General features: G+C 45.1%; 1 protein-coding gene across 1 annotated transcript; it reads left to right on the top strand.

The window, feature by feature from the left end:
- Window positions 1–17,968: 17,968 nt before the first annotated feature.
- On the top strand, window positions 17,969–20,568 carry GJA8 (gap junction protein alpha 8). Its single transcript, XM_065536382.1, has one exon. It carries the CDS (start codon window positions 19,169–19,171, stop codon window positions 20,474–20,476), a length of 1,308 nt encoding a protein of 435 aa, XP_065392454.1. The 5' UTR covers window positions 17,969–19,168; the 3' UTR covers window positions 20,477–20,568.
- The last annotated feature ends 1,653 nt before the right edge of the window (window positions 20,569–22,221 follow it).

The raw sequence follows: 22,221 nt of genomic DNA, 5'->3' as shown, positions 1-22,221 counted from the left end.
AGCAGTTGGGCCAAGTACTTTACATAGATTATCTCATTAAGTTCTCATAATAATCATCTCCATCTACAGATGATAAAAATGAGACTTAAAAGGGTTAATTTGCCAACTATCACAGAGCTAGTAAGTGATAGATTCTGAGCCAGGCTGTCTGATTATAGAGACTGACAACAAAAATACTAAACCATGTTGTGAAAGCCAGTGATGTCTCTACCTACAGGCTTCCATGCAAGACCCCCTCGTCGTTTACAAGGACATGAAAATGTGTTTGCTGGACCTAGTGAGGAGAGAAATTCCTCTGCACTCTCCACTCTAATGGGTTTACAGGTAGGCCAAGGGCAAAATGAACTCCTGAGTAGGAACCTGGAGTCTTTGTTGATGCAAGCTGTACCACTGGATTTCAATTAGCCAGGAGGCTTTTGGAAGGCAAGCCCAGGGCATGGACAACTCACAAGAGTGGAGGCCCCAAAAGCTCCCCAATTCTGCCCCTAGCAACAGAGGCTTCCTGTAGCCAAGTCTGTCTCTGATTTGCAGGTGGGTGAGTTAAATTCACACAGTCTCAGCCATGACTCTTAGAATGGGTTCTCCATTGCCCTAACCAGAAAGGCCCCAGAACGTTTGTCTCCAATGATCGAGGTCTGCCAACTGCTGAAGTTTCACCCTTTGCTTTGCCATCACATGAACCTAATGCTCTACAATTTACTCTGCCCTTTCATGATCAAATATTGCCCCTGGTACAATCAGGGATACAGTAGAATTGTGCAGGACCAAAGGAAATAAGGACAGGTCTGGGAGAAGAGAGCGGGATAGATCAAAGAATCTTGAAACCCTCGGGTTGGTGATTCTGGATTTGTGGTGCTGTGGGAGACAGGGCAAATATTTCCGTGACAAATGGGACTTCTGAATAGGAAGAAAAGGAAGAGGAGAAAAAGAAAGATACCCTCTGGGGCATCCAGTGCCACCAGAATAATGATCACCGAACAGGGTGAAAAGGTGTGCACCAGGAAATCGGCCGAGAAAGCGTGGTTATACAATAAAATTAAAGCCAAAGTTGTCCCCCTTTGCATTTCCTGTCCTCCCAGCCCCTCCCATTTAGATCATACCCATCTTTTCCCATGTGGAAAAAAAGAGTTCACTTGACCCTCCTTTGCAGACTTGGAGTCGGCCTCTTTTCTTTGCCCTCAGGCTCTGAAGGCCTCTACAGCAGTGCGTGGAGCAAAAGAGAGACGGCATCGCCCCCTCGTGGCGCGAGGCCAATCTCTGTGGTATTCTGGACGCTTTCCCGGGCTGCCCAGGCAGGGGCACCCCGTGGGAGTGGAAATGCTGTCCTCAGAACCTCTGGCTGTTGAATGACTTGTGTCTTGTCAGAATGGTGAGATCCCCGAATGCCATCACCTTGTTCCTTCTACCGTCTCCATCGATGTTTACACAGATCAGCTCAGCTAGACCCTGCAGTGTGTTTTGAAAACAGGTTACCCCTGCAAGAAAACTCCTGGTTTAGTAAAACAGCACATCAGGGCTAGAGCAGAAAAGAATTCTGCTGTCTTTGTTTCCATTTCAGTCCATTCTGCCAAGTTGAAGCAGACTGATTTTCATTCATCTTAAATCCCCCCAAAATATTTTTTAAAAATAAACCTCTCGAACCAAACACCATCACATGTGTACCCTAAGGAATAATGAGTCACCTTTTCAGGCAACGGAAAGAAAGGACCAGAGAATTGCTGTCAAGCCTAGGGTGGGTGGAAGAGGCAGGGAATTAATTTTGTTGGTAGATAAAGATCTGGGCCTCAATCCCAAAAGCCCCGATTGGGGCATCAAGCCTACAGCGCCCCTGTCAGTGCTGTCCCCACTGAGCTTCGCTCCCTGCTGTCCCTGGAGCCTAGGCAGGCAAACAGTCATTCTTCTGCACTGTCTCTCTGGGATAGCCGGAGCCTTTGCCCCCATCCCGAGGTCACCCTCTCCCAGCACCTCCTCTGCCTCTGGTAAGAGGAGGTAAAAGGAAGGTGGACACAGGAGGGCCATGAGAGCATAGATGAAGCTGCCCCTACATCAGAGTGCAGAGGCTGGAGTCTAGCCCCATCTTGGCCAAAACAGAAGCAGGGAGTGAGAGAGGCAAAAACGAGGAGCCAGCCTGTTTCCATAGATACGGATTTCAGTTGCATTTTATGACAGCCGTGCCAGGCTGCCTGGAGAGGCATTGTTTGGATGCCTAGGGACCCGCTCAGAAGGAAAATGAAGTAAGAAGCAATTTTTTAAAAATTCAAGTGGTTTCCCTCCCACTTTCAGGTTGAGATCCACCCTCTGCCCTCTGGCCTTCTGGCAGAGGTCATCCCTCGTATGACACTTGCCTTTAGTGCAGCCTGGGGCCAGTCTAGACCCTCCAACCCCAGGCCTCGAAGATCACAGTCAAAATGATTCCTAGAAGCAAGCCTGCTTTCCCTGGAGCCTAGCCAGTCAAACAGCCATCCTTCTGCACTGTCTCTCTGGGACAGCCTGAGCCTTTGCCCCCATCCCGAGGTCCTCCTCTCCCAGCACTGCTAGTGCTTCTCTAATGGCTGCTCTGTGGCTGAAGGAGTTTCAATATCCCAGCCCCTGGTGACCTCTTGTGAGGGCTGCCACTGGGGCTTTGAGAGAAGGCGGCTCACCTGGTCTCCTGCCGGGGGCTCAGCCTGCAGCTTGGGAAGGACTCCCCTCACTCCTAGATTCAAAACACTCATTTTCCTTTCCCACTCCTACATCTTCATCTCCTACCACCTCATCTAGGTGGTGCCCTTCTCTCTAATCATCACTCATTCATTTCTCAAAACCCATTGAGTTCTTTCATTTGCCAGGCCTTTATAAAAGAGATGTGAATAAGAGACTTTCCCTGTACTCAGAAATCTCACAGACTAGTGGGGGATGCAGACACAGAAGTGAACTACTAGAAAACAACTTAGATAGGGTCACATAAGAAGTCCTGGGGAAGTTAAAGCCCAAACTGAGCCTCAATGGATGAGTCAGTTAGGGAAGAGGAGATTCAAAATAGAGGGGACTGCATAGGCAGAGGCATAGAGGCAAGAAACAGGGTGATGTTCATAAGAAACTCAGTAGATCATAGGTGCTGAGAGCCAGTGCAAAGCTATGAGTGGCAAGAGATGGGCTGGCGTAATTGGCAGTCATCAGACAGCAGAGGGCCCTATATGCCATACTAAAGGCCCCAAACTTCATCCTGCAGTGGTTCTTCAGCCATGGCTCACGGAGTTCCAGGGCTCCACTGTGGTGCTTCAGGGGCAGGACTAGGGGCCTCTCACTCTCAACCTGAGTGATTTTTTTTTTTCCTAGTCAGAGTTTCGCTCTAACCTCAAGTGATCCGCCCACCTCAGCCTCCCAAAGTGCTAGGATTACAGGCGTGAGCCACCACACCCAGCCCTGAGTGACTTATTTTATATGTACTTGAATAGGTGACAACAAGCCACAGAGAGATTTAAGTCTGGGAAGGACGTGATCAAAGAGGCATGTATGGGAAGGACATGATCAAACGACATTTCAAAGAGACCACTCTGGTTTCCAGGCCTCACTTCCAACCGTTCCTCAGGGCAGTCTACTGCCCAAGAAAATTTCTGATGGTGATAAATGATTTACAGCAAAAATGAAGACTTCTTCAGTACATCTGTGATAATTATTTCCAAACTTACTTCATCCAGACAGAAGAAAATGAAGTGGGATCCCTTTCCCTTAGACTTCAGAGCCGTTTTCGCCAACTGGCTGTGCTGATCTTGCCACCTAGTGGTAGGAGTGCAGCATGACTCCAAAAGGAAACAAGCTTGCGTTTCTTTATAAAAATCGGTATTATCTTATTTAATCCTCAAAACACCTTGGCAAAGTATGTCTCATTATTATACCCATGTTACAGGCCATAAAACTGAGAGATGGGCAGAAAACAATACTTGTTTTGAGTCTCCTGTGGGTTAGGAGCTATGTCAGCTGATGTACATGAGACTGGCATTATCCCCACTTACAAGACGGACAAACTGAAGACCTTGGTGACTGAGAGATCAACTAGATTAAGCCACAGACACTGAGGTTTTCCTGCTTCCAGGTCTAGATTCACCCCAAATAATCAGGTCAGATTCAAATCTCTAACTTGAATTGAAAAGAAACCAAGTAGTAAAAAATGAGGAAAGAGGCAAGCCTTTGTGAAATTCAGAGTAACCGGCACAGACAGACCACAGCTACTTCTTTGTCATGAATGGCAACCAAAGCGCAGTTGTAGATTAGATCTTAGAATAATGATAGGAAGAATAATTACCACTGGAATATGCAAATTATAGGAATCTGAGAGCCTAAAGCCAATCAGATGCCCAGCAAGTACGTTTCTTAAGAGCGAGTGGCTGCTTTCTGTGGAACAGAGCATCGCTTAGAGCCAGGAAAAGCTGATAATTGTGGTTTGAATGGAACCTTAATTCCACATCTGAAACCTTAATTCCTCTGTGCCATGTAATGTAGCATATTCCCAGGTTCCAGGAATTATGATGCTGACATCTTTGCCGGCCATGATTCTGTCTTTCACATACATTGAGACCAAAGAGACCAAGTACCTGTAAGAGGACCAACCCAGACGGGCTGTGGCAATGACGGTGTTGCTTCTGAGCAAGAAGTTACAGTCCCAAGAAAGGGTAATGACAGCCTTAGATATATATAAAAGAGACAAACAATTTCCAAAACAAAAAGCAAAGACAAAAAGAAAAATTAAAAAAAGCTCTCTCTCCATAAAATGGTAGAAAATATGCCTATAAAGGAGAAAAACAGGCCTGGGTGCGGTGGCTCACGACTGTAACCCCAGCACTTCGGGAGCCTGAGGCGGGCAGATGACCTGAGGTCACAAGTTCGAGACCAACCCAGCCAATATGGCAAAACCCCATCTCTACTAAAAATACAAAAATTAGCTGGGTGTGGTGGCGCACACCTGTAATTCCAGCTACTCAGGAGACTGAGGCACAAGAATTGCTTGAACCCAGGAGGTTGCAGAGAGCCGAGATTGCACCACTGCACTCCAGCCTGGGTGACAAGTGAGACTCTGTCTCAGAGAAAAAAAAAAAAAAGTTAAAATTAAAGAAAAAATAAAAATAAAGATAACATTCTTGCACTCTCTCACCTATCTTATCCACCACTGATATCTGAATATAGTAAATATAGTACAAATCAGGCATCTAGAGCCATAAAAGGCAAGACAAAAACACATCAGAGAAGCAAAATGTCACAGATAGTCCCCAGGTTTGACTTTCTGATTTGCAAATCAGAAGAGGCCCTTGCAAACGATGATAAAATCTGTCTCCAGATGCACCAAGATGATGAATTTAAATATATATGTATATATAGTTAACCCTTGGACAAAATGGATTTAAACTGTGCGGGTCCACTGACATGCAGGTGTTCTTCAGTAAATGCAGTCTGCCTTCCGTATTGTCTCCGTATTGGTGGGTTCTGCGTCAGCAACCAAACATGGGTAGGAAGGCAAGATTTGGAAATCTGCATTATAGTAGGACTTGCTTTTCATATCCATGGGTTTCATAGGGCAGACTACAGGACTTGAGTTTGTGTGGATTTTGGTATCTGTGGGTGGTCCTGGAGCCGATCCCCCACAGATACTTTGGGATGACTGTACTCCTTTATTATCGTTATGTTTAATGCCAGCAGAGAAAGAGGACTAAAAACTAGGAGGAGAATTGGCAGTAATCATATTGCTCTCATAATCCAGTGTTTTAAGCATCCAGGCTTAAATGCTGAACTGAAACAGAAGCTGATCTGGCAAATTTTTTTTCTAACTGGTTTCTTGAATTTAAGTGAAATTTAGAGACCTTTCTAAGCCAGGCACACAGTAAGAAACCATACATTTTTAAATGACAGATTTGATTAGATAAAACTATAAATTCTCTGTACAGCAAAACACACTAAAAGTAAACCTGCAAGACAAGTGATGATTTGCAAAAAGTTTTACAACATATGTGGCAGAGGAATAATAACTATAGTCTATAAAAAGAGCTTATATATCAATAAGGAAAAGACAACTGCTCCCCCTATCCAAATGGACAAAGGATATGAGTAGGCCATTCAGATAAAAAGTAAAAAGAAAGGCACATAGCTAGTAAACATGAGGAGTCACGCCATCTCTCTAGTAATAAAAAAAAACACAAATTAAAATAACAAGATACTTTCTGCCCATCCCATTGTAAAAAATGTGAAGCTGGACAATAGCTAGTGATGGTAAGAATACTTAACGAAGTGCTCCCTTGACAGCTGTATGAGTGTAGTATGGTACAGTGTGTTTGAGAGCAATTGGTAGTACCTATCAATTTTTTAATTTTACCACTTTTGAACAATCATTTCTTTTTTTTTTTTTTTTTTTTTTTGAGATGGAGTCTCGCTCTGTCACCCAGGCTGGAGTGCAGTGGCCGGATCTCAGCTCACTGCAAGCTCCGCCTCCTGGGTTTACGCCATTCTCCTGCCTCAGCCTCCCGAGTAGCTGGGACTACAGGCGCCCGCCACCTTGCCAGGCTAGTTTTTTTGTATTTTTTAGTGGAGACGGGGTTTCACCATGTTAGCCAGGATGGTCTCGATCTCCTGACCTCGTGATCCGCCCGTCTCGGCCTCCCAAAGTGCTGGGATTACAGGCTTGAGCCAATGCGCCCGGCCCTGAACAATCATTTCTACCTCTACACTCTCCTGAAATATTCCTACATGTGCTCAAAATATTTCATAAGGATGTTATTACTTAAAAAAATAGTGTGACAGGAAAAAAAGCAATCTAAGTGTCCTTCAATAGAGAACAGACCAATAAATGTACAGAATGTCCTTATCATGGAATACTATTACAGACATTAAAAGGATGAGGTTGATCTACATGCCCCACAAAGATCACCAAGATATATTAAGGGAAAAAGGCAAGTCATACATTAATATGCAATGCAGTGATTTCATTGGCATTTACATACATATATGCATAGAAAAAGCATCTAGAAAGACACATATCAAACTGTTAGGCATGGTCACAGTGATGGTAGGATAGGAAGAAGAGGGCAAGGAGAGGCCTCTACTTTTCTTTTTTTTTTTTTTTGGAGACAGAGTCTCGCTTTGTCACCCAGGCTGGAGTGCAGTGGCATGAACTCAGCTCACTGCAACATCTGCTTCCCAGGTTCAAGCAATTCTCCTGCCTCAGCCTCCCAAGTAGCTGAGATGACAGGTGTCCGCCACAACACGCAGCTAATTTTTGTATTTTTAGTAGAGATGGGGTTTCACCATGTTGGCCAGGCTGGTCTGGAACTCCTGACTTCAGGTGATCCTCCTGCCTCGACCTCCCAAAGTGCTGGGATTACAGGTGTGAGCCACTGCACCGGGCCAAGGCCTTTACTTTTTACGCTACATGCCTCTATATTGTTAGCTTTTTTTTCAGTGTGCAGATATTCGTGCCATACATTTGTAGTTTTATTAAATATATGGATATGTGCAAAGTGAATTAGTCTACTTAGAAAATATTTGCAGCTATGTTGGTTTTATAGAACAAAAAGAAGTTTTTTAAAAATATACTAAATATTAACTAATTAGCACAAAGACCGGAGACCCCAGATGCTCTGAAAAGTCAGCACTGCAGAACCAAATCTTATAATTAAAGGAGACGACATGGGCTGCCCAGAGCAAACATGGGTTCTGGAGTCAAGCAGATCTGGTCCCAGTCCTGGCCCTGCCCCTTTGTTTCTGCAACTGTGAGCTAATTACTTAAGCTCACTGCCTCTCCATGAAATAAAGATACAAGTGCCTACCCCTCAGTCTTGATGCAAACACCATGTGGGTACAAAATATTTTTCTCCCTTTCTCATGATATTGTATAAGTAGGCTGGGCTCATATGGCAGCTGGGAGACTGTAGTGAACATTTGACAATGATTTTTTTTTAGGTGGACCCAAAGAAGTGTTTTTAGGGCCCTATCTTGGTGGCAGGGTGTCAAGAAGTGCAGTGTGTTGTCAGGGAGGGTTATAATACAAAAGCTCTGGGCACCAGGGCCAGGATGAACAATTCTAGTAGCTGCAGCTTCCTAGATCAGTGGTTCTAAAATTTTAGCATGCCTTAGAATCACCTGGGGGGCTTGTTAAACCAGCTTGCTGGTCTTGCCCTCAGAGTTTCCGATTCAGAAGATCTGGGGTAGGGCTTGGGAGTACACAGTTCTAACAAGTTCCCAGGTGATGCCGATCCTGCTGGTGTCGGGGCGCACACTTGGAGACCCTCAGACTTAAAGCATCAACAACTGCCCCCAGCCCAGTGAATTTTAGGCTGTGGCAGACTCTTCCCCTACCCCTAGTTCTGGAGATGCTTCCTCTGGCGTTCTCTCTGAAACTTCCCAGGCATCGAGAATTCCAGGACACTCCCTGGTTTTACCCATGGCCAGTGGCCGGTTTCTGCAGCCTGTGGTAATTCTGTCCAAGGTGATGGGGCAGCTGAAAGAACCCAAGACTTTTAGTTAAGGGAGGGGAGAAACTGCGGGGAATGTGGAGAGCCAGACCCAGCCCCTGGCCTGGGTCCTGCCTGTTGTATGTGCTCAGCACAAGGACAGGAATTGTATCCCCCTTCTGCCTAAGCAGATTGGGAAAGATAACTTTGTTAGCAGGAGAAGCCTGGGCCGAGGGGTCGTGCTCTATAGAACTGGCACAATCTGCTCTCATGCATGAGCTGCTCCTATCAATAGAGAGCCCTGCCTTGCCCTGACAACTCGTCTGTGCTGGAAATCCTCTCTCGAGTGAAAGTCCCCCCAGATCCCCCTTCCAACACACCCTTTGCCCCTCAGGGCACGGGAGCCCTTGAACCTCAGCCAAATGGTTGTGATGTAGAAGAATTTGTGGCTCCCAACCAAACTGGCCAGGGAGGAGGGAAAGAGAGGGAATGGCCTGCCTCCTGACCCTCTCCAGGTGGCACAAACAGAGCAAAAAAGCAAGTATTGATCTCTCTGCAGGTGAAGCAAAATACCCTTGGTCTCTCTTTCTGGTGGTATCCAAACCTTCTTCCTAACAATGGTGATAGCACTTACTATCTATCAAGTGCTTACTATGCCAAGTATTGGACTCAGTTTCACACACACAGTTTCATTTAATCGCTGCAACTCTTTGAGGCAGACACTGTTCACCATTTTTCACAAGACAAAACTGAGGCTCAAACCAGGAAAGTCACTTAGGCAAGGTCAGGCAGCTGGCTAGTGAGTGGTGAAGCTGAGATGATCTAATCCCAGAGCCTGGTGTTAACCTCTTCGCTGTTCAGTCTCCCACAAGATGGAGGCTCCCAGGCCAAGGTTAGGCCCAGGATTCAGCGTAATGGGGTGGACCAGATTCTCCCCCACCCCCTCTCTTTGGGCAGCGTACCTGAGGCCTCTTTGCACACTCCATGTGCTAAGCATCACATAGGGGACCGTGCTTTATCTTTGTGCTCCCAGCACAGTGCCAAGCACATAGTGGCTGCTTAGCAAAGCCTGTGGTAGAAAGGAAGGATAAAGTTGTATGATGGGCACTGGGTAGTAACTGGCTTCTTGCTGGTGTTGGGGTTTTGAAGACATGCAGGTGAGAACAAACAATACATAGATGAACAACCAACAGATTAAAATTACATTTCCCAATTATGTTTGTCCTTGCCCACTCTACCGCAGCCCCTCTGGCTTCCTTGCTGCTCCAAGCCTTCACCCCCATGCCCTCATGATGGTTCTCTCTCTCACCTTCTTGGAAGTCTGCTCAAATCTCACCTCAGTGAGGTCTCTTTGGGCACCACCTCCCCTCCACCAGCAATCCCAATCCCCCTCACCCTGCCGTATGTTCTCATTTCTGGTGGTACTTACCACCTTTGAATATTCTGTATAATTCACTCGTTCATTGTGTTTAATGCCTGTTCTCCATCTCCCCACTAGGAATCTTTGTCTTACCAATGTGTCCCACACACCTCAAAGGGTGGGAGCTCAACAAATACTTATTGAATGAATCTCTAAACATTGCCCACTAAGTCAGAGCTGGGCTTGAAATACTCAGAGAAGTGACCTGATTCTCCTCCAGTCCCCGGTCCTATGTTTCTCAGAGACTCGTTCCCCCGGCACTTCCCAGTAACTGGAAGGGAGAGATTCTACTTCTCCCAATTCCATTCACCACAGGGATTGACTGATGATGGTCCTCTTGCGCCCTATAATAAATCTTTCTGCCCTTCTCCTCAGGCCAGGGCTCACCTGGTTCTCCCTAAAGAGCCTCTCTGCATATTGAGTCTGTGCCCCGTAACTGGAGGCACCTGGAGCCATGGAAAACACATGGGCTGGAGAGCTATGCCACAACCTTAGGGTGTCATTTCCACTCTAGCCTCAGTTTCCTCATCTATAAAATAAGGGCTGGGGCCAATGATCTCCTCCAGTCTTTCCCAGTTCTGACATTTTTCCCTGTGGAAGTGGAGGAGTGTGTAACCTTGGTCAAAAAAGTAACCAATGTACTTAGAAACAAACCAACCCATGGCCCTGGGGCACAGGACACAGCCACACTCAGATCACAGCAAATATAACCAACAAGGCATTCACAGCATCACATAGGTTAGATTAGCAGTTACCATCTGTTTTCACAAAGCAAGAAAGGCAGTGATTATTATCTCTATTTCACAGATGAGAAGACTGAGGCTCAGAAAGTCTGAACAAGTCGCCCACACATAGGAAGCAGATGAGCCACACTCAAAGCCAGGTCTTCCAACGGCAAATTCCACAGGCTTTCCACACAGAGCTGCCTCATTGCTTTTGAAATGCACCCTGGGCCAGGTGCAGTGGCTTATGCCCGTAGTCCCAGCACTTTGGGAGGCTGAGATGGGCAGACTGCTTGAGCTCAGAAGTTCGAGACCACCCTGGGCAATATGGCAAAACCCCATCTCTACAAAAAATACAAAAATTAGGTGGGCTTGGAGCCTGTGCCTATAGTTCCAGCTACTTGGGGGGCTGAGGTGGGAGGATTGCTTGAGCCCAGAGGTGGAGGTTGCAGTGAGCCAATATCAGGCCACTGCCCTCCAGCCTGGGTGACAAAATAGAAAAGAAAGAAAAAGAGAGAAAGAGAGAGAGAGAGAGAAAGAAAGAGAAAAGAAAGGACAAACCCTGTAGGAGAATGCCACCATTAGATTATCCAAAATGTCAATAATCTAAATTATTAGTCTATATGATTACAGAACATAAAATTGGAATTTACATTTGTATGTGGTTTTGTCTCCTATTCTAGACATTTATTTATTTATATCAAATAATGCAATACTGACACCCTGGGAAGACATCCCTCTGAAAGACCTGAGAAAGTGATTCCTGGTAGGAATAGACAAGTCATCTCTCAATGGTAGCTAAGATGAGCCTCTTTCCCCATCTCTTTCAAAACTTTCCCCAAGATATACACGATTGAGTGTTTATAGTTTCAAGGATTTCCCAGCTACAAACAGAAGAACCAACAACAAAGATAATTCAGTCGATTGGGTACTACGAGTAGAGGAGTATCTTCTATGTCAACAGAGTAAGAAAACAAAGAAAGTGCTAAATTGAAAAACTAGATTTGTCTAAATCTGAGAGACTATAACTGGTTCACAGCCTTGTTGACAGCCCCGTTTTTCCGGATTCAAACGCAGCCTCTACTACCATCTCTCACAAAATGATGACGAGCAATGACACCACCCACCACGCTAGACGAGTTTGACTGGGAAGCCTTGGATAGGGAGAACTTCATTTTGAAGAGAAGCTTTGTAGAGTCTCATCTCTTCATAGGACTATCTCAGGGAGGGCGCAAGTTTCAGGAATCAGCATGTACTGAATATTCCCAAAGAAAGAATGATTGGATTTCTTCCCTTCATCCTCTGACTTCTTGCCTCATTGATATTGCAGGGATCAGCCTTGACCATCTATTTTTAACTGAAGGATTTCCTAGAGGGCATTGTCCCAGTCAGTGTGGGCCCTCAAACTTGGGAGTTCAAAATAAATCAGACATCTAAAGTAAACAAGGTTTTGGGCTAGTGACCATTTTATTTAAAATGGAATTGGGAACTCACACACATTGGTACCATCCTGTTTCAAACTGCCTCCATCAAAATGCAATATGTCCATGACACCAGAAAGGACAGGAAAGGCAGGTGGGGTGAGGAAGCAAGTGCTTAGATTTTGTTTGTCTAGTTTACCCTCAAAGTTGTCTTCAATTTAGTAATCATACATTGCAGATTTCATAAAACAATGTAAGTTTCAACTATTTTTGCTCCATTGTTTTCACCAATAAAATTGTAGGATGAAATGCCCCTATTTTTGGTTTGGAAATGTAGTCAAAATAACCATTTTTTATACTAATAATAGTCAGTCCCAGATGATGGGAAGGGAGTGGGCCTCAGAGAGCATGTGTCCATGCCCTCCAAGCTGGCTTCCCAAGCATCATTCCTCATTAAACCGCATTAGAATTTAATCCAGGAGCCTCCTGGTGAGCAAAACCATCATATCCCCATTTAACAGATGAAGGCACTAAAGTCTAAAAATGTTAGCTGACATTGATTCAACTTCCGCCACTCGAAAGTATTTGTAATTATGAGTGAAACATGGTGAGAAATGCTATTACTTTGACAAATGGCAACAGAATTATTTGGAGTGTTAAGGCTCATTTCAAAGAGGGAGACCACCCTGCTGAAGGTTTATGTTTCTTTTTTATTGTTTTGATCTTTTTAGAAATCTTTTTTCCTTTTATTTTTAGTTGACATATAATAATTGTACATATTTATGTGATACAGAGTGATATTTCAATACATGTATACAATGTGTAATGATCAAATCAGGATAATTAGCATATTCAGCATCTCAAACATTTAGCATTTCTTTCTGTTGGGGACAATCAAAATCCTCTCGTCTAGCTTTTTGAGACTATACAATAAAATAGTTAACAGCCTGGCACAGTGGCTCACGCCTGTAATCCCAGCACTTGGGGAGGCCAAGGCGGGCAGATCACCTGAGATCAGGAGTTTGAGACCAGACTGGCCAACATGGTGAAACCCCATCTCTACTAAAAATACCAAAAAAAAAAAAAAAAAGAAAGAAAAAAAAATTAGCTGGGCTTGGTAGTGGGCGTCTGTCATCCCAGCTACTCAGGCTATGGCAGGAGAATAATTTGAACCTGGGAGGCGGAAGTTGCAGTGAGCTAAAATCTTGCTATTGCACTCCAGCCTAGGTGACAGAGCGAGACTCTGTCTCATACACGCACACACACAAATAATAAAAATAATAAATAAATAAATTAATTAATTAATGTTAACCATATTCACCCTACAGCACTGCAGACCACCAGAACCCATTCCCCCTATCTAGCTGTGCTTTTGAATCTATTAGCAACATGTTCCCCATCCTTTCTTCCCCTACTACTACCCTTCTCGGCCTCTAATATCCACCATTCTGTTGAAGGCTTTGAGAGACAAGAGCAAACCACCAATACAGCATGAAATATGGTCCTTTGGAAAGGACCAACCACTCTCCGTCTGACTCAGGCCAGAGGGATGCACACAGGTGACCACTTACTGTCCCTACATCATTAAGATTCTCCAAGCTGATGATCAGGCCTCAGGAAAATGCCCCTAGGCTCGAGTGCTCTGGAGAGACGCCAAAGGTTTACTGATGTACAGGCCCAGTCTGCTGCTAAAAGAAACTTTGGGAGGCACAGAAGCCCCATCTAAGCTTTCACACATCAGCTTTCCCATCCTCCTCCCCTCAGTGCCCAACACAGCTCTCCCATTCTCTCACTCCCATTGTTTCCCAAACATCCCTCCCTTCATAAAAGCTGTCTGGCTGGGAGCTTAAAATATTGCTGGACAGTAAAACCTACCCATCAGGGCCAATCCAGTCATATCTGCTCAGTCGTGCAGCACAGTAGGGGCGGGGTAGAGAAGTGGGAGGTGGGCTTTTAGGCAGCAAAGGAAAGAGACGAAAGTTGCCATTTTGCTGCTGAGCGCCAAGAGAGAAAGACAGCACATATTTCTCCGTGGGACACTCCTCATATTGGCAAGTTTTCCTTAAGTGATATTAGTTTGTAACCTTCCCCCCAATTGTTCTTTCTCAGCCTAATCTAAGGGCCATATATAGGCTTCTCCAAAAGGAAAAAGATTGCCAATAAGATTCAGTCTTGGGCTGGGATGGCTGGACTTACACTCCAACTCTGAAAACCCTCTTCAAGTTGACCTAAGAACTGGCAGAGGTTTGGAAGGGAGAGGAATGCTGCAATGATCGGGAGGTTAGGGAAACAGAGGTGTCCAAACTCAAACTACAATTTGACTTCTTAAGCTCTTTTCATTTTTCAGAATGAATCAACACGTCTACAGGAATCCACAGGGACCTAAACCAAGTATTTGATATTTATGAAAAAGTTCTGTGCCCTTTTCACTCAATTCTACAATAGGAATAATAGTCTTAATTATTGAATGCTGTGGGGGTAGCGAAGGCTTTGTGCTCAGCATTTTCCATGTTGGAGCGTTTAATGGAGCACAGGAATGGATCTGGCTAAGGACCATAAAATTCTTCCTAGGAGTATGTTCTGTTGTCTGTCTATGAGAACTGCTGGCTAGTGGCTGTTCTAGAAACAAGAAGAGAGGCACATTTCCACTTGGTTACTAACCGGAGTGGTAAGTGGCCATTGAATGCTCTGGAGAACTTATTAATGGATGTATATGTGTTATTCTGCCTCTTCAAAACCAGAGGAGGGCTATGCTATAATGGGCTTAGATCTGGAAGACCAGGGCTCACATACTAGCTCTGCCCTCACTAGCTAAGCCCCATCTTGGAGACTCATTTAACCTCCCAGCCTGTCTTTCTGTCCGGGGATTGATAATGCCAAATTCACTGGTTCTCAAACATCCACCTGAGGGTCTGTCAGTTCTAGCCCAAGATGACACACAGCCTGTGACCAAAATGCGACAATGACGAAGTTAATGATGTAGTAAACGTTTCACCAAGTTAAGTGTGTTCAATTTAAAGGCTTGTCTTTTATTCTGAAATTATGTCCTCTCTGGTTTTATAGTGTTAAAAATCCTCTTTTATGAAATGATGATGAAAACAGACTGTAGTTGTAGTTAGTGATTTAATAACTCTTTTTTTTTTTTGAGACAGAGTCTCACTGTGTTGTCCAGGCTGGAGTGCAGTGGTGTGATCTCGGCTCACTGCAGCCTCCACCTCCCAGGTTCAAGCAATTCTCCTGCCTCAGCCTCCCAAGTAGCTGGGATTACAGGTGCCCACCACTGTGCCCAGCTAATTTTTGTATTTTTAGTAGAGACAGGGTTTTGCCATGTTGGCCAGGCTGATCTTGAACTCCTGACCTTAAGTGATCCTCCCACCTCGGCCTCCCATAGTCCCAGGATTACAGGCATGATCACCACGTCCAGCCAATAACTCTTATTTTTATGTCCTTGATTGGCAAAATAAGGAGTTGGCATCCTTATGTTGGTCACACTAGTTTGTTGTGATTATACTAGTCTGTGAAATCTAAGTCTGAGAACCACTGGCCTAGTTCACAGCTTGTTATAAGGACTGAAATAAGATACGTGAAAATATATTACTTAGATCAAGGATACCCAAACATAAGGTGTTATTTTAATCATTACCTCTAGCCATCATTTTCTGGTGGGATGTTCCTGGCCATATATGGACACCCTGGGGTTGGAAGTTTGAACTCCATCCATTGATTTTCCATCTGTAATAGGTCTGTTCACTAAATTTTCACAAGCAAAATAAAACAGAGAATTATCTCTGAAAAAGAGAAGAGAAGTATTATTCCTTCAGTTCAGATTTCTCTCTGCTCCCATAGAATGCTTTGCTTCTCTGCTCTGACTTCCTTTAGATTTTCACTGTTAGAGGTCAGGAAACCAAGACATTCCCCTTCACACCTCCAAAGTGTCTCTCCTTAACAGCACAGTAGGCCTGTTTCAACATCATGGGGTTGGAAAGATTGTGTCCTAAATAACAGTTTCTCTCTTTCAGTTATCACACGAAACTTTGTAACTAGACATTTTTAAAAAATACAATCTTAGCATGGCGGCTTAGAGTAGAGACACCGGCTTGTTTGGCTTTGGTTTCGAAATTACTAATGAGGTGGTCAGGAGCGACTTCTTGTGTCATGGACATGTGTCATGACTCTTGCGTCAAGAATTGTTGGCCTTCCAGTTTATATCTTTGATCTCATACAAAATAAGCAGTTTTGTGTCTCAGAGCAGCTGGTTGGGGATCAATTTACTATCCTTTTTGTTATTTACCATTTTTTGCAAGTTCTTAATTTTTCTGCTGTTAGCTGTAACAAGAGGACTGAAGCTCCTCGGTCTCTAGTACTCATATTACAGGAATTTAGGGATTGAAAATTTCAGATTTCAGGAGGATTACCATCAGAACCATGCACTGCTGTCTGTGGAACTCCCACTCTGTGAAGAGCTTTGTTCTGTGTTGTGATGGTTCACAAAAGATGAGGCCAAAATGGTTCCTGCCCTCCAGAACCTTTTGATACTAAAGGGAGGGAAACAAGATTGGTTAACATACAGGGCTGAGAGCATGTGCTCATTACGCACATTCATGTGGGTATGTGAGTGAAATACACATACTTGTATGGTACAATACAAGTAAGGTTGTCAAAAATGAACTGATGTATCAATGAGGGTAAGTATTAGCAAGATAGTTAAGATTAAGTAAGATATTAATAAGATAGTAAGATATTAACCAAATCTTATAGAAGTAAAGTTATTGAAATTGCTGTTTTAACATAAAGTTTAGAATGAATTATTTGATAAGAAATGAACTTTTTCCTGGCTCTGCCACTGGTGAGCTTTATGCTTGGGCTGCTTACCTGATTGTGATGTTTCCCACCTATTTTCCAAAAGGCAATGGGAACCACTACTACTCTTACCAGGGCAAGTACTAGACTTAACTGTAGTCTTAAGAGTTAAAAATAGATACATGTGGCTGGGACTGAGTTGCTGGTTCTGATTCTGAGCTGCTGGTTCCCTCCCCCTCTCCATTACCCATTCCTACAAGGAACTCTTCCCAATGCCAAACCCATGACTGGGGATGCCACAGCTGCTGTCACCTTTTCAGGAGAAGAGAAGCTGCTGTAGGATGCCCTGCCTGATTGGGAGTTTATGAGGCCTCAAGAGGAGAAGCACTTTCTGCTCTCCCACAAGAAGAAGCAAACAGCTATTGTGCCTGCCCTGTCAGCACAGGCTGGACTTTGCAGATGCTTGCAATTAGTATCCTGCCATCAGGTTCTGTCTGGCCAGACTCCAAATCACAGGTTGGAAATAGGCTTTCATGTTTAACAAATATCACTGTGATTAAAAAACAGTAGGCATATCCCTTTAGCCCCATGAGTTCCTGGTCCTATAGCGTGGGGCATGGCCAGAAGCAGCCCAGAGCAGGATCCTCTAACATGGGCTCTTGCCCTGGTCTGATGGCAGTGATGAGTAAACTTTACAACTCTAGAGATGTTCAAGCTGGAGGAACAATTGTTCTTCATTGAGGTGGAAGTTTTGCTCATGATTCTTTATAGGTTACAGGTTTGCACTGGATGAATGACCCAGTTGCAAGCAGCTCCTTGTCAGCTCAATGCCATTTCCATTAGCCATTGCTGTGCTAGAGGCATTATATACTATCATGTTTAATGATATTTTTTCTATAGACCAAATTTTTAACTCTATTAAAACAGCCATATACTACAGACCCTGAAACATTTTCATTCTGTAGGACACTAAAAGTGTCCTAGAAGACCTTCCTCATCCTGTGACATGATTCCTTCCCAAAGCATTCTCTCTGTTCTTCGGATTTAAAAGAGTAATAATAAAAATATACTGCCTTCAATGTGTAAAGCTATTAATAAGGGTTTCCAGATTTCAACCTAGAGAAGAGGAAACATAAATTAAGAGCACAGAAGTCAGAGAATTGTGTAGCTCTGATTCCAGGCAGTTTATCTCAATGGTGTAGTGGGAAGAACCCAGCCTTTGTGATCAAGAGAACAGAACTGCTGCTATTTAGCTGTCTAATCTTGGACAATATATTTAGCCTCTCTGAGCCTCAGATTTATTTTTTCTTTTCTTTTCTTTTCTCTTTTTTTTTCTTTGAGACAGGGTCTTTCTCTGTTGCCCAGGATGGAGTATGGTGGCACAAATCAGGGTTCACTGCAACCTTGACCTCCCAGGCTCCAGCAATCCTCCTGGCTCAGCCTTCCAAGTAGCTGGGAACACAGGAATGCACCACCAAGCCCAGCTAATTTTTGAAGTTTTTTGTAGAGATGGGGTTTCACTGTGTTGCCCAGGCTAGTCTCGATCTTCTAGGCTCAAGTGATTCTCCTGCCTCGGCTTCCCAAAGTTCTAGGATTACAGGCATGAGCCACTGTGCCTGGCCTTCAGTTTTCTTTTTTGTTGGAATCAAGTTAGTTAACAAATACTTATCAAGTTCTCACTGTGTGCTGGGCTGTATGTCAGGCATTGAGTACATAGCAGTAAATAAGATAGGCGTGACTCCTGCCCTCATGGAAATTACAGTCTAGCCGAATCAAGTTAAATGAAATAATATAATGTCAAAGTTCTTTCCCAAAGTTGATATTCAATAAATGCTAATCCCCTTCCACTTCCCTTCAAATATATGATCATTATATATTCTGACACAGTCAAACACAAGATGGCCACAATTTCATACATACAAGAATTTTGTTGGAGCCCAGACACCCATAGTATACGATAATTCTTCAGTATTATGTCTCACGAAACTTAGTTCAGTGTGTGGTCTTGATTTAAATCCATGTAACCAAGGATTTCTATTTATGGTCAACAATTAATCCTTATTTTTGGTGGAGTTTAAGGAATTATACAGATATTGCCTCACTGATGCTTTCAGACCATTTGTGAAGTGAATGAGAATAGGTATTATTATTATTAAACCCACTTCACAGATGAGGAAGCGAATGGAAGCAGATTCTTTGGGGCCTCCTTTGTTCCCTAGTCCTAGTCTGCACAGAGGAAGCACTGGATAGACGCTGTTTGCACATTGACTGTTCCGGCAACTTGGAAAGGAGAGGTACCCCGCGTTAGCAAAAACAGATACTGACTCAGGGTTGCACTGCGGCCGCTCAGTTCTTGCCTTCTCCCTCATTTCTTCAGGTGGGTGAGAAATGGGCGACTGGAGTTTCCTGGGGAACATCTTGGAGGAGGTGAATGAGCACTCCACCGTCATCGGCAGAGTCTGGCTCACCGTGCTTTTCATCTTCCGGATCCTCATCCTTGGCACCGCCGCGGAGTTCGTGTGGGGGGATGAGCAATCTGACTTCGTGTGCAACACCCAGCAGCCTGGCTGCGAGAACGTCTGCTACGACGAGGCCTTTCCCATCTCCCACATCCGCCTCTGGGTGCTGCAGATCATCTTCGTCTCCACCCCGTCCCTGATGTACGTGGGGCATGCGGTGCACTACGTCCGCATGAAAGAGAAGCGCAAAAGCCGCGAGGCAGAGGAGCTGGGCCAGCAGGCGGGAGCTAACGGCGGTGAGAGGGGGCCCCTCAGCCCGGACCAGGGCAACGTCAAGAAGAGCAGCGGCAGCAAAGGCACCAAGAAGTTCCGGCTGGAGGGGACCCTGCTGAGGACCTACATTTGCCACATCATCTTCAAGACCCTCTTTGAAGTGGGCTTCATCGTGGGCCACTACTTCCTGTACGGGTTCCGGATCCTGCCTCTGTACCGCTGCAGCCGGTGGCCCTGCCCCAATGTGGTGGACTGCTTTGTGTCCCGGCCCACGGAGAAGACCATCTTCATCCTGTTCATGTTGTCTGTGGCCTCTGTGTCCCTCTTCCTCAATGTGATGGAGTTGGGCCACCTGGGCCTGAAGGGGATCCGGTCTGCTTTCAAGAGGCCCGTCGAGCAGCCCCTGGGGGAGATTCCTGAGAAATCCCTCCACTCCATTGCTGTCTCCTCCATCCAGAAAGCCAAGGGCTATCAGCTCCTAGAAGAAGAGAAAATAGTTTCCCACTATTTCCCTTTGACCGAGGTTGGGATGGTGGAGACTGCCAAGCCTTTCAGTCAGTTCGAGGAGAAGATCACCACAGGACCCCCGGAGGACTTGTCCCGGGGCTACCAAGAGACACTGCCTTCCTACGCTCAGGTGGGGGCGCAGGAAGTGGAGGGCGAGGGGCCGCCTGCAGAGGAGGGAGCTGAACCGGAGGTGGGAGAGAAGAAGCCGGAAGAAGAGAGGCTGACCACGGAGGAGCAGGAGAAGGTGGCTGTGCCAGAGGGGGAGGAAGTAGAGACCCCCGGAGTGGGGAAGGAGGGTGAAAAAGAAGAGCTGCAGTCGGAGAAGGTGTCAAAGCAAGGGCTGCCAGCTGAGAAGACGCCTTCACTCTGTCAAGAGCTGACAACAGATGAGGCCAGACCCCTGAGCAGGCTGAGCAAAGCCAGCAGCCGAGCCAGGTCAGACGATCTAACCGTATGAAGTGATGCCAAAGGAAAAAAAAAAAGAAAAACGCCCAAGCTTACATAGGGCAAGATGAAAGGAAAAGGTGCCAACATGATCTGAATCTTCTGTCTCCTGCCCTCGCCCCAGCCCCTGATTGGACAGGCACTGCAGCCGGGCAGTGCATGCCACGCAACTAGGAAACAGTCTTTCCCACATCCAACATAAGGGCTACCAAGATAAACCCATCGACCCACTAAAGTTCCCCAGTCTCATAGGACTGACCCCTTCCTCCAACCCCAACAACTATGGGGTACTCTTCTTTCATCCCCATTTATCCATAGAAACCCTTAAATCAGAATTGGGGTTGCATCATAGCCTTTTACCAGTCTTGTCTCAAGCTCACTAAGCCAGAATCTATCATCCCAGCGTTTCTGAAGCAAATACCATGTGACCATATTTCAGGGATCCACACTCAAAAGCCTACAAAATACAGACAGGTGACTTCAGTTGCAAGGCAGGCCTGTTCTAATGCAAGGGAGAGAATGGGGCTGTGGAAGTTGGAGAGCAGGGGGAGCTGCTGCTCACTTCCAGACAATGAGTACCATGAAGTGTTACCTGGTCTTTCTGAGTTTTCAAGGGAAGCCAGAAATCCAACTTTTTTTTTTTTTTTTTTTAGACAGACTCTCTGTTGCCCAGGCTGGGGTGCAGTGGCACAATCTCAGCTCACTGCAGCCTCAACCTCCCAGGCTCAAGTCATCCTCTCACCTTAGCCTCACAAGTAGCTGGGACTATAGGTGCACACCACCACACCTGGCTAATTTTTGTATTTTTTGTAGAGATAGGGTTTCACCATGTTGCCTAGGCTGGTCTCAAACTCCTGGGTTCAAGTGATCCACCTACCTCAGCCTCCCATAATGCTAGGATTACAGGTGTACACCACCATGCCTGGCCCATGAAATCTAAATTTTAATTGAAATTTTCAAAACTGTTAATGTTGGCAACTAAATTTTAAATATAACATGTAGGCCAAATTAAATATGTGCAAGCCACATTTAACCTGTGAGGCACCAATTTGCATTATCAGCTTATGCTAATTAGCCCAGCTTTCATATGGAATTGGTCTTATTATTTATGGTCTCAACTTGTTTCAGTGGCTCCCAAACCTTATTTCACTACTTTAGAGTGTTTTGTTTAAATCTTCAGTCCAGGAGCTATCTAGAGTTCTCACTGACCATTCTTCTGGGTTATTGTAGCCCCTGGATTCTGAAGCAATAATATGCTTTGTATTGGTGGGAATTCTGCCCTGGGTACCATCAGAGAAAGAGAGCAAGTTGCCAAAACTCTCTCTTTGAAATCAAAAGGCTTTGAGGCCTGATTGTAATTTTTTTTTTCCCTGAAAGCAAAGGAGATCCTTTCTTTACTCCCTTCTTGCATCATCAGTGCTCAGCCTAAAAGCTATACCTCTTTTCATTAGGGACTAGAAGCAAGCCCAGTTTCGAGCTGGAGGACGCCTGCTCACAGGTGTGTCCTGGGAAGAGGCAGCTCTCAGGCCTTATTCAGGCATGAGATCAAAAGGGCCATCAGAGTGGTGCCAGAGGGAGCCTCTCACAAAGTGGGTGCTCACACAGCTAGGATCCCAAAGTGGAGTCTCAGGCAAAGCTTCATCCCTGGAAAGGACACAGAGGCTAAAGGGAACAAGAAGAATCTTGAAGGGCTCCAGTCCTCATGTTCCCACAACTCACCCTCCTCAAACACAGAGTCTATTCAGGGGGAATCCTCAT

This window comes from Macaca fascicularis, chromosome 1 (genome assembly GCF_037993035.2).
Source record: "Macaca fascicularis isolate 582-1 chromosome 1, T2T-MFA8v1.1".
NCBI lineage: Eukaryota > Metazoa > Chordata > Mammalia > Primates > Cercopithecidae > Macaca > Macaca fascicularis.
This window is presented reverse-complemented; position numbering and strand designations above follow the sequence as displayed.

Excerpts from the sequence above, each read along its gene's own strand:
- GJA8 (XM_065536382.1), top strand. The coding sequence starts at position 19,169 with ATGGGCGACTGGAGTTTCCTGGGGAACATCTTGGAGGAGGTGAATGAG.